This window comes from Mixophyes fleayi, chromosome 3, assembly GCF_038048845.1.
Source record: "Mixophyes fleayi isolate aMixFle1 chromosome 3, aMixFle1.hap1, whole genome shotgun sequence".
Lineage (NCBI taxonomy): Eukaryota > Metazoa > Chordata > Amphibia > Anura > Limnodynastidae > Mixophyes > Mixophyes fleayi.
Window position 1 is genome coordinate 144,726,551 of NC_134404.1, and position 13,866 is coordinate 144,740,416.

Genomic DNA, 13,866 nt, shown 5'->3' on the forward strand with positions numbered 1-13,866 from the left:
GAGCAAGGAAAGTGCATGTTCGGGGGGCTGCAGGTAGAGTATAGCTCTGATCCCAAATGTCAACAAGATAGCTCAATATATTGTGGTACTCACTCATTGTAAGGAAATTCCTGTCTACTTTTCCCTCTCAGAGACAGGATAAAATGACAACTTTCCCACAGAGTGGTTGGGAGGACATCCTTTTACAACCATGCCAGTGATCCATGAAATACAGGGCATCCCCTGTGTGTACTCTTCTCAACCAGGCTCCTTGGCACATGAGAGGCATTTTTACACTTTTTGCTGTTGATAATCTGGCCTAATTAGATAAAAACTACCATAAGCCCTTGGTGGTGCAGGCCCTAATGAATATATGTATTTCTTGCTAGAACACCTATTAACTTGTTATTTGTCAATATCCATTCTAGAACACTTTGATTAATTTTTTCAAGAAAACACATTGCAAGCCTGTAGATACTCAGTAGGCCACATACTCATTTATGCAACAAAGAGCAAAGAATATATCAAACAAGTTCTTTGAGATATACAGGGACCCTTCACCCCAAGCTTATTTTATCGTTTGTCAAAGTCAGTATTTGCAGCTCTGGGTTTGAATTGGGAAACCAAGGCCCCCTTATATCCCTAGACCCAGGCTACCACCCCAAACACTCCTATTACAAAACGTCAGTGGCTTTCAACATAAAGGAACGGACACCTTCCAGATATAAACTAGTGAAGATTAAAATATGAATCAGCAGACACAGTAATACCTTATTACCGTCATCACCTATCACTAGTGCACATGTACTGTTGGCAGCACGGTGGCTAAGTGGTTAGTACTTCTACCTCACAGCGCTGGGGTCATGAGTTCAATTCCCGACCATGATCTTATCTATGTGGAGTTTGTATGTTCTCCCCATGTTTACGTGGGTTTCCTCCGGGTGCTCCGGTTTCCTCCCACGATCCAAAAGCATTCTAGTAGGTTAATTGACTGCTATCAAAATTGACCTTAGTCTCTCTGTGTGTGTGTGTGTGTGTGTGTGTGTGTTAGGGTATCTGTAAGCTCCAAAGGGGCAGGGACAGATGTGAATGAGTTCTCTGTACAGCGCTGTGGAATCAGTGGCGCTATATAAATAAATGATGATGATGATGATATCCTCTTTTCCAGGCCTCTGTGAAGTCAGTTACTTAATCAAAAATAGTTAACTGAAATAATATTTTTGCTGAAGATAATGGTATAACAGGATGTCTATTCACCTAGGTAATAATATTTAAAAAGGCCTAAAGTGAACCTTTATTCACCTCCTTTACAATGTCACGGTTTTGCACCGCTATGGCTAGACAGTCAGCGGAGAATCAAACACAGCCACTTACTTTGCTGCTTTTGCCGTGCTTTGTCACATATGGCAGGCCTTAGGTATATCTTCCTACCATGTGAGGTGGTACAATCATTACTGCAGACAAGGACACCAAGGCAGGACTTCTTCAAGATGCGAGAGTTGTGATTGTTGGTATTGCGCATTGCCCAGCCACTTAGGTGTCTCTGTGCATTTTTATCTACAGAACTGTAGATGTGCTTCACGGAGGAGTCAGGCCACTCCTGGAACCAGTCTGTCTTCTCCAAATCCTGAAATAATGCCAACAATGAACCCGTGTCACATAGTTAAATATTTATTTGAAATAAACAAGTTGTCACTTTTTACCTGTCATTTTCTCCATAATATATTTGATAATGCACTGTAAGGATATCAGAAATCACTGAGGAATTCTGTGATCATAAAAAAAGCACAAGGGGCAGATGTACAGCTTTTATAGTCACAGAATGTCTCAGTAATTTAAAATATACTAGCAGGACTTGCCTTATTCTACATGATAGTAGTACTTTTTAACAAAGAAAGTTGTAGTATTTTTTGTTACAATTAGCTTAAATTGTTTTGTTATGTCTTTTTTAAATATGTATTTTCTTTCATTAATGATCAAATGGGTGCATTGTAACTTAACAAAATGCGTTTCTCAACTCCCTGCAATAATAGAATCTTTTTTTTTTTTTATAGGTGATGAATAATGAGCTATTTACAACATAATTGAGGGCAGCACTTTAGTAGAAAACAAATTCAAAGTAATTGGAGTGTATCACATTTTATAGTAGACACTACTTTAAGACAACTTTTTAACTTCTCCAGACATGTGCATTTCTCAGACCAATCGCATAATATCATACAAAGCGTCTACACATCCACACTATGAAAATGCAAAACACAGGCATACCCAAATATCTGTTCAGCAGACACCTAGGCAAAGCTGCGATTTTACCTTAGTGGATAGAGTTTCCAGACCAGATATACAACAGCGGTTTATTTGGAGCACACATACTGAATATTTCAATTGTAAAAACTCCAGGGGCCTGAGTCATTAAGGAGAGTAAGGTAAAACAAAAAGGAGTAAGTTTAATCCTGGTCAGATTTGTTTATTATTTTGCACATGAAGAAAATACTGCCTTTTGTGTCATGTAGCACACAAATATTTGATAACTTTATTGATACACTGAAATTTAAAGTTGATTTAGGACATGCTCTATCCCAACTATTAATCTGTCCCCACAATTTAAATTTACCTCCCCCTTCAATGCAACATGGTTTTGCCGAGGTGCAAAGTTACTCCTTTTTTTTGCTTTGCTCTGCTTAATGTCTCAGGCCCCAGGTTTACAGCATGATCCATTTAACCCAAGTCACATTGCTCTTCTGCTGTCTTTATCACCAATTTATCTAAACGTGAGAAGCCCTAGAGGGGTGATTACTCTGGTGAGAGCAGGGCCGGATTTACCGCTAGGCAACCTAGGCACCTGCCTAGGGCCTAGCGGCTCTCGGGGGCACAGCTGGGGGGGACAGGAGCAATTAAAAAAAAAATAAAAAAAAATTCTGCCCCTCCCCCGACTTGCGGCACCCCCCCCCCCGCGCGACTCGTGCGGGGGAGCGCGCCGGAGTAGAAAGGCAATAGAAAGGTAAGTAAAACAAGGGACAGAAGTGGTGATGGTGAAGGGGCACAGAAGTGGTGATGGTGATGGGCACAGAGTTGGTGATGGTGAAGGGCACAGAGATGGTGATTGGCACAGAAGTGGTGATGGTGATTGGCACAGAAGTGGTGATGGTGAAGGGCACAGAGGTGGTGATGGTGAAGGGGCTCAGAATTGGTGATGGTGATTGGCACAGAGGTGGTGATGGTGAAGGGCACAGAGGTGGTGATGGTGAAGGGGCACAGAATTGATGATGGTGATTGGCACAGAGGTGGTGATGGGCACAGAGGTGGTGATGGTGATGGGCACAGAGGTGATGGTGAAAGGGCACATGTGATATTGTGAAGGGGCAAAAGTGACAATGAAGGGGCACAGTGTGATGATAGAGGGACAAAAGTGACAAGAGCACATACTTGGATTTATGCGTATTATTTTTGCAAACAACTTAAGTAAGTATTTCTGCCGTGACTTCAATATTTATTAAGTTGTTTTGACCCAACTACTTAAAAAAACGGGACTGCTTGGTAATTATTTAGGGGTGCCTTTTTCTGCAGCAGGGTGGCCTTGCTCTTTTCACATGTTAGGTACGCCCCCAAAGATGCAAGCCACGCCCTCACCTCCTTTGGCAGCGTGCCACCGCGCGGCGGCACATGCTTTCATATCTACTTAACTATAGGGGTATATGGTAGGCATGCGGCGGCACATGCTTTCATATCTACTTAACTATAGGGGTATATGGTAGGCATGCGGCAGCACATGCTTTCACTTCTACGTATCTATAGGGGTATATGGTAGGCATGTGGCGGCACATGCTTTCACTTCTACGTAACTATAGGGGTATATGGTAGGCTGCAAAAATATAGTGCTATGGATTGTTTCAGGGAGGGGGCCCAAAAACAGTATCCTGCCTAGGGCCCTATGAGTCTTTTTCTTATTAATGCATTAAGCGGCAGTAAAATAATGACACATATTGCAGCAATAAATGCTTTAAATAGGCCCCTAATAAATTCCCAGATGAGTTAACCTGGACTGAATGAAATAAGTGATGTTTAGACTAGTGACACATGGGGACTTTTCATGCAGTGTCCATTATTAGCATTCATGGGACAGGAACTGAAAGCTACAATATGTGAATACTCAAAGCTGTTACTGTTACTGTTACTGTTAATTCAGTAAGGAGATAAGCATTAAAAACAGGAGTAGAACAATGTATTCCACGTGAAACGAATCATGTTGACAGCAATAGTATTTTATATATGGCAGCACTGAAGGTCCAGCCTAGCAGCCCATTCTATGACAGAGTTCCCAAGGATAAACTGTATAGTAGCATTATATAAAAAATGAAAATACTCCACATTTGCAATATAACTCTCTTTGGAAACAATCAAATCCGAGCTACCTCTCAGCTATATATTTTTTATACAAGACCACACCTTAGTTATTTTTCAGTAAATGGACACCAGAGAATGTGCTGTGCATGTAAAGAACTGGTGTGACCGGTTTTGTGAGGAATGAAGTTGAAGCCGACAAGTGAAGACAAATGGAGTTGAGTATATGGAGTGAACCAACCATCTGTATATTGCAGCTGATTGGAATGATAAAAAGGTAGAATGGTGACATTGACTATTTTACTGTAACAAGGGACACGTCACAAATACTGCTGCCTCAGTGAATTTATCCTGGTACCAAAGTTTAAATGATTACTGAAAAATCAGACAGCACAAGAAATAAACTGTGTACAAGTTTATTATTACTTACAATATTTCTGTGTTGAACAATTAAACAGGAGGTTGATGCACTGATTTGCGTGCATTGAGGCCTAGGTAGCAAAATACTTGAATTATATATATCTTTGGTATCACCTATTATTTGATGCATTTGTATCATGCATCATTTGCAGAGGTACTTCTTTTTTTGTTCTTGATGATGGGCGTATAATAAAAAGACCGTGGGCCTGATTCATCAAGGAGGTCAACAGTATGCCTGTATTCAACAACAAGAGGATCTCAAGAAATGTTTCTAGTTGAAAACGGATATAAGTACTTTCTGGCTACACAGCACTTGCCGTATGCAACCCAATGCAGGATATGCAAAATGCATATGTAAATAAAAAGACCCATCAGAACAAACAGATAAAAAAATATTAAAAACATTAACTCATATTAATAATATAATCATTAATAAACATACAGCAAAACAAAAAAGTTGTTTTTTTTCATTTTTTTTACATGAAATACATATATCATTTTTTACAGTTGCTCTGGAATGCAAACACATGTCCTAGCATGTATACGCAACCATCATTACTATCAGTCAACATTTATACTTATGCTGTAGCTGATGCAAGTTATACTTCTAAAAATCGCACACCTGAGATGCCCAGAGCTTGATCGGACAGATGTGCATGTGCTTAGCCTCGACACACCCTTACTGTACATTGACTACGTGCATACCCCTTCCCTCCCCTTCCTGCCCCATACCCCCCTTCGGCCCTTGAAATTGTTGGCTGTCAGAAGTGTCCTTTGTGTTTGAAGATGTATTGGATGCACTTGCGTTCACAGCCATATATTCCCTTTCTGAGCATGCACAGAGAAATTTTAATCAAAATACGGCACTGAATTACATTCCTTAATGAATCAGGCCAGGGCCGGATTTACCGCTAGGCAACCTAGGCACCTGCCTAGGGCCTAGCGGCTCTCGGGGGGCACAGCTGGGGGGGACAGGAGCGGGGGGGGGGGGGGTGCCGCAAATCGGGGGAGGGGGGGGGTCGGGTGACGCAAATCCGGTCCCGGCAGCCTCTTCTCCTCTCAGTGTCTCAGTGATAGAGAGAGGAGGAGAGGCTGCCGGGACCCGACGAGCGATCACGTGACTCTTTTTTTTTTTTTTTAAATCTGGACTGACCGAGGAGGAGCAGCGCGCCGGAGAAGAAAGGCAGTAGAAAGGTAAGTAAAACAACGGAGGGACAGAGGTGGTGATGGTGAGGGGGCACAGAAGTGGTGATGGGCACAGAGGTGGTGATGGTGAAGGGCACAGAGATGGTGATTGGCACAGAAGTGGTGATGGTGATTGGCACAGAAGTGGTGATGGTGAAGGGCACAGAGGTGGCAATGGTGAAGGGGCACAGAATTGGTGATAGTGATTGGCACAGAGGTGGTGATGGTGAAGGGCACAGAGGTGGTGATGGGCACAGAGGTGATGGTGAAAGGGCACATGTGATATTGTGAAGGGGCAAAAGTGACAATAAAGGGGCACAGTGTGATGATAGAGGGACAAAACTGACAAGAGCACATACTTGGATTTATGCGTATTATTTTTGCAAACAACTTAAGTAAGTATTTCTGCCGTGACTTCAATATTTATTAAGTTGTTTTGACCCAACTACTTAAAAAAACGTGACTGCTTGGTAATTATTTAGGGGTGGCTTTTTCTGCAGCAGGGTGGCCTTGCTCTTTTCACATGTTAGGTACGCCCCCAAAGATGCAAGCCACGCCCTCACCTCCTTTGGCGGTACATGCTTTCATATCTACTTAACTATAGGGGTATATGGTAGGCATGCGGCGGCACATGCTTTCATATCTACGTAACTATAGGGGTATATGGTAGGCTGCAAAAATATAGTGCTATGGATTGTTTCAGGGAAGGGGCCCAAAAACAGTATCCTGCCTAGGGCCCTATGAGGTCTAAATCCAGCTCTGATCAGGCCCAGTGATTTTTCTATTACTTTTCCACAAATGTTATCTGTTTTCTTTGCTGTGTCTAGGTGCATAATATAAAGTATGTACAAAATTCTACATAGCAATTAACTTTTTTTTAGTGCAGATTAGACAATGAAAACACGTCTAGTTGTCTATTATGGGTTTAGATTTACACCTTTGAGCAATTTTAGTAAATAATTGTTAGTATATAGAGTTCCATTAAATAACATGGTAAATAGTAGATGCAGGAGATGGAGAGAGGTAAGCAGAGCCAAACTAGGGCATGACATACTCCCTGGTATACACCAGCCCACAACTGTATAGGTGTCAAGAATAAATTTTACAAAAAAACAGCCTAATCTTAACAAAGACCACTCTTTCATTCTTTGGGCAGCTTATGATTGTGTCTATTGGTAAAAGCCAATAGGAGCAAAGTACAGAGAGGTCATCAACTTAGCACATGACTATTTGATCAACCCTGTTCTTTCCCCAAGCTCGATGACATCTTCTTAAAGACTTCATCCCTGCTACACTCAAAGCTCTAAATGTTAAGCGGCTTAACATCCCCATAGACACTTTTAAAAATAACTGCGGACATAATCTTCCTCCAGAAGACCCAAATCAAAGACACCAATCACCCATTCTCAGTCTCCAAATCCTACCCCAAGGTTTGCCATTAGTGAAACAAAACACAATGAAGTAGCAATACTACTATGTAGCTCCCTTCCTTTTGAATTATACTCATGTCACAAAGACAAAGAAGACCACTACATCATTATAACAGGGAGGGCAAGGCAACTTCTTTAACACATTCTTCACCTCACTCCGCAAGGTACGTAAAGGTTTTGTTCTGACAGGTGGAGACTTCAGCACCTTGTTGGATCACTCTTTAGTTCGATTCCAACACCACCAGCAATTCACCACTACAGTCATGCTCTAAAACCCTCAATATACGCATGAAGGAATTAAGTCCATTTGATAGATGCTGTACCATACAAGGCCTATTTGAGAATAGACTTGGTCTTGGATTGGAATAGCATAATTACTGGACACCAAAATACAGACGAACCCATGGTCAGACCACTCCTTAGTTGCAAACTGGTAAAGCAACTTGGAGATTAAACAAAACCTTATTAAAAATTCCACAATACCAATCAACAATCAACAATCATCTGATTATTTCTCTAATAACCTACAAAGTGACAACATTCTCTCAAACACTCCCACAAACAGAACCCCACAAAAAAATTCCCCAAATTCCTGTCAACCAAAGGAGAACTCAATAATATATCTGAGAAAAAAAACAGAAAAGTTTTTCTGCTGAATAGACCAGTGCCTTTATTAAAACAAGGCTAACACCATGTTAGCAAACAGACTCAAGAGAATCTCATGTAATGCAACTGCAAAGGACACAAAAGGCAACAATGACCCAAGTAAGATAAATAAAATCTTTAAAATATACTACAAAACATTATACAACATACATAAAGGCCAACCTGTTAGTGACAATTCCTCAGGACAAATTCATGAGCATCTATCCTCTCTGACCAAAATAGATATCACCACTTCCAATAGGCATATCAAGGACATTAACAAGGCAGAAATAAAAGATGCCATAAAATCTCAAAAAACCTTCAACAGCTCCAGGACCTGACAGCTACCCTATGTTTTATTACAAAATATTTTTCCCAAGCCTAATTCCTCACAAGAAAGACCTTTAACTGCATCCTAGACAGTAAGTACTTCCATCCTGACACAACCAGAGCCCGTTCACAGTAATCCCGAAATCAGGCAAAGACTCCTCCAACTGCACCAATAACTGCCTAATTTCCCTGTTAAATACAGAAATTACCATTTTTACAAAAGCATGGCAAAGAGATTATCACTTTACTACCCAAGTTGATGCACCAGGTAGGCTTTGTTCTTTTCAGACAATCGCTCAATAATGTAAGAAGAACAATAGATACAATATACTACCTCTACTTTCCAGAACACCTAATAAAGCTCCTAAAATTTAGCATTAATTTTAAATGGAAGTTAGAGTCAATAAAATACCTAGGAATCAACAAAATCCTATGACCAACTCTATAAAGCTAAATATACAGACTTATTTAATAAAAATGGTCAGGATTTATGCACTGAAATAAATTCTACATATTCTGGATAGGTAAAATTAACATACCAAATATGAATGTTCTCCGTTACCTGTTCCAGACCTTGTTAGTCAGTAATCCAAGGCAGATCCCATGTCAAATTAATTCCGGCCAAACAACATGCAATAAGTTTTTTTGGAATAACAAAAAAACACATTTAAAAAAAGCTATTTCAGCCATGGCACCTGTGGTAGGGTGGGTGAATGGGACCCCATTGTTAAGGAAAACCTCCCTTAACTACATCCCTTGACTTAAAAGCAGCAAATATATCCCCTGCTTTTCCGTCGTGGCTCTTCCATTAAGTATGTGGGACAAAATCAACAGAAGTCTCTGCCTGTCGAACCATCCCTCACCAGTACCTATATGGGCTTATCCTATATTCCCGCCGTACAGAAATGGCATCTACAAGGTGCAATCTCCTTCCTCTTCCACACAACGAGCCCCTGAGATGTCAACATGTGAATCCTATCAGTTAGTTTGGGAAGCTGACCAAGGAACACTCCTTGAAGATAAGGCTTGGGACTAAATTTGAGCAAAATAAAAGAAAACTCACAGAAAATACTCACTGGGTGATATTTAGTACCAGAACGACTCCATCAAATGTACCTACAAATCCCAAACCAATGCTGGTGACTGAGTGGCCAGTTCAGCAGTTTCCAACAAATTTGGTGGTCCTGCACAGAAAACAGTCCCTACTGGAATGATTTCCTAATATTAATCTCTAACATCACAGGACTGTCCTCCAACCCGACTCTCCCAAATATACTACTATATGCACCTTTAGAGCAAATCAATAAATACATACATAATTGTAATGCACAAATGCTGTGCAGCTAAACATCAGATCGCACACTTGGAAGATAATAGATCCTCCCTCACACCAAGAAGTGATAGATCGCATCTGCGGCCTGATTCATTAAGGAACTTAAATTGAGAAGTTTCTTATTTAAGTCTCCTGGACAAAACCATGTTACAATGCAAGGGGTGAAAATTAGTTTTCTGTTTTGCACATAAGTTAAATACTGACTGTTTTTTCATGTAGCACACAAATATCAACTTAAAATTTCAGTGTACAAATAAGCTATCAAGTATTTGTGTGTTACATGACAAAACAGTCAGTATTTAACTTATGTGCAAAACAGAAAACTCATTTTCACCCTGTAACATGGTTTTGTCCAGGAGACTTAAATAAGAAACTTCTTAATTTAATTTCCTTAATGAATCACGCCCCCGGTTCATATCGAATATAGAATACATATATAGAATACACAACCAGTTTGCAAAATAATATAGTAAAAAAAACGTATAACTCCACTTCAATACCAGGCACTGGATAATAATACAAATAAACAAAGAAAGAAAATTAATAGGAATAAATAAAATCAAGTGCCAACGGTTTGATCATCCCCTCACTACTATCCACTTATTCCACTTTTTCTCCCCTGTTTCCCACCATTTACACCCAATTCTCCTAATGCTGCTTTCCATATCTCACCTCTCAAGCCACCACATACTATAGCTGCTACCTCCTCTCCCACTCTCACTTCTCCACCCACTCAAAGTGACAGAGTGACATAATACACTCAAAACCTCTCCCCATTGCAAAATATCCTGCTTACTGTAATCAATCAGCTCTACCATGATTTACCTACGAGCTATATGTACAAATGTTTCTCCTTTCACCATGTAACATGTAATCATATTTAAATGGTGGTACTTGTATGTAATACATTAAATAAACGATAAATTTAAAAAAAGAAAGGGAGACTGACTGACGCTAAGCAACATATTTTAAGGAAAGATTTTGGATCACAGATCAGGCCACTAATAAAATAAAGACAGTAGCCATTGTTGCCAAATTGCCCATCTGGGCCTGGCAATTTCCAAGAATACTTTCAGGCGTCACTTTATTTTTATATACCATACAAACCAGGCGGAACTAGCGAGCTGTGGGCCCAAGTGCAGTGAAGCAGGGAGGAGGGAACCGGGTAGAGACAAGCCCTATCTTCAGTGAAAACGGGTGTCTTCATAGGGCTTTTCCCTAAGTATCAAGTATCAAGAGCGTGCTATTACAGGCGAAGAGATTCACTGTGTTTCTTCAGATAAGGCTTCCCCATGTACCACCACAATCTTCTTTTCACTTTCACCATCTCAGGTTGACGATAGCAGAGGATATTAATAGAAACAACGCTCTAATTAAATAAGGATTTTTTACATTTGGAATGCCAGCAAAACACTTTCTTTTCTTTTTTTTTTTAGATTTGACGTATATTTTTTACACTTCAATTTTTTCTCTGAAATGGAACTAAAATCCCAAGTTAGGGCTTCCATGCGTGAATCGGCACGCGGGCTCATGAATATATAGATGCATCCAGAACTGACTGACGAAGGAATAAGATTACGCTTACTGCTGCAAGCCATTATCACCAGGCAGATGAGTATCACTGTAACTACTCCAAAGATATTTTATTAGTAAATGGCCGATTTATCACCGCACAATAGTCAATAGATCGGTTTGGATTAGGTTTGGATTTATTCTGCAGTCTATACACTATGTATTTTTACGTTTTATTAAGTCTGACATGTAACTGTTTTGATGCCAACTAAACCATTATAACAGTATTTGTTACTTCTAAAGTTTTAGAGGTTGAGTAGGGCAGAGTAGAGTGGCAACTGTACTCAGCTCTGACTATGCCTAGAGTGATAACTCTTATAGTGTCCTTTTGGATCATTTATGGAATACATTGGGTCTAGACTAAATGTAGAACTTTAGTCATATAACAATTTGCTACATCACCACTGATTAAATCTGCATTCCAGTGAGCGAGTAATGAAACCCCAAGACAACATCCAATCAAATCAGATTCTTCCATCACTCTGCTCGGTTCAAGAATATAATTTTTATATATCACACAACGCTACTAATTACTGCATTTTACCTAAGTTTAAAGTGCACAATATTTGCAATTATATACACATGATTGTAGATGTCATATTATCATATTTTATGTTGAAGTCCGAAACATAATTTATGAGAGGTATATTAAAACTACTATGGTCCAAAAGCGGTCTCAATTTCACATGCTATTTCTATAACTGATTACCAATTGAAACACATAATAAATACGGTGTACCAGATTTCAGTTTGCATTTTCATTTGGTCTGCAGGAAAGCACTTTAACCCAAGTTTTTATATATGCAGCACACCTTATACACCCAGTATTTTTCAATAAACAGTAATAGAATGTCTCCAATTTTATTGGAATATACAACAAATCCCTCAACCCAATCTGAACTTATCTTTTCTGCAGTCTAGGAACGAGGAATTTCCGTGCTCTGTTACAGCCCAAATACTCCTGTGATCCAACACTGGAAGATATAGTTACCTTCCAACCTGACCCATTTCCATTGAGAGACTATTGTCTGTTTCCCTGTATACCCACCCAAATGAAAGCTGAGGTCAATTAAATAACTATTAAATATGTGTATGTTTTAACATTGGTTAAATGTTCAGCTAGACTTATAGCAACTGAAAATCTTGGATAAATGTAAGATTTAGCATTGCCTCACATAGAAATCAATTATTTTAAAGCATGAATATATAGAAATACTACATATAATATCCAGAGAATGTTTCAATATGTACAATTAAGTATGCCCTGTGTTACTTAGATAATCATTAGGCTGCATAGTATGAACCTAAATTAGGTTAATGTTCAGCATTTTGAAACCCATAACGACAATGATGTAGAGCGAAAGATAGAGAAGAAAATTAGCTGCATTTTCTAACCTCATGTGACATCAGTCAAAGACGAGACATTATAATTACTTTGAACAATGACTTTTATATAATTTACAGCTTAAGTATAACATACCATACCTGTGGAAGCTTCATGTCATTAATGTCCCAGTTAAAAACTTTGGTTGGAGAAAGAGAGGCCTTTTGTTCCATGGCAGAATCACATGCAAACCTGAGCATGATACAACTTCTGGGGTCTGAGCAAGGAGCTTGCTTCAAGCTAGATCTGACCACTTCCAAGCAGTTGTGACAAGGAAGTCACTTCCTAAACCTACTGAAATAAGTGACACAAACAAGACAGTTTAAGGGAAAAAAAACCCATCTTGCCTTGCCAGAAAAACTTGTTTTAGAAGTTGCTTCACAAAATTGAAGCAAAAGTACAGTTAACCATAGAAAAATAATGATCAAATGGAACCGAAAGATACAGTTGGGCAAATCTGTAACTAAAATACACAGTGGAGTGGTATGTAACATCTATTAACTTTATCTGATATTTCTTTGTAGACCTTCCTTCCCATTACACAGACAGCTGACATTCAGAGCAAGCTAGAGATATATGCATGACTAAAAAGTTCCTTATTTTTACATAAGCACAACCTACATATGTACCGTCATCAGCAGCAACTTATTACATTAAAACTTATTAGTTTGCCAAAGTAAATCATAATCTGTAGAGAAAGTTACCCATTGAATTAACAGAAATGATTATAAACAGAGTGATCCCCATTTTACATTGATTTTACACCTTTAATTTCCTAGTGCTTGGCAATGGACCAAATTCCTTGCTTTTAAAATACCACTTTTTTTACATTTGACACCAAAAATGTTCCCAGTTACTTTGCTGTACAGTCATTTGTTTCTTGTTGTGCATTACTGTATGTGTTCAGTACAGTACAAAATTCCATGAGTTGCAAAATATTGTACATAATACAATTATGATCGATAACATTTTATTTTTCTGTACAGATATTTTTGATGGAAAGTCCACCATGTGTTTAACTTGTACATGCTTAAGCAAAGCATTTCATAATATACTAATTTCAATATTTTTTAAATTTTCCCAGATTTTACAACAATTTGTTTTGTGATTTCTTAAAAAAATATAAAATTGGAGTTTGGCTGTAATACTATTTTGTTATTATTGACCTATCTTAGGTTCAATCAGGCTATGAAGAGTCACCCAGGAGGAGAGGTTAAATGGGAGACAGTGTGAGCAATGGTAATTTT

General features: G+C 39.1%; 1 protein-coding gene across 1 annotated transcript in view; it reads right to left on the reverse strand.

Annotated features, from left to right (window-relative positions):
• The window catches only part of GCM1 (glial cells missing transcription factor 1), a 49,219-nt gene extending 36,400 nt beyond the window's left edge, over nucleotides 1-12,819 (reverse strand). The window contains exons 1-2 of the mRNA XM_075200401.1: nucleotides 12,721-12,819; nucleotides 1,354-1,606 (exon numbers count right to left, since the gene is read on the reverse strand). Of these exons, the coding sequence (XP_075056502.1) occupies nucleotides 1,354-1,606; nucleotides 12,721-12,819 (352 nt within the window). The remainder of the gene's footprint in view (nucleotides 1-1,353; nucleotides 1,607-12,720) is intronic.
• Nucleotides 12,820-13,866: the final 1,047 nt, after the last annotated feature.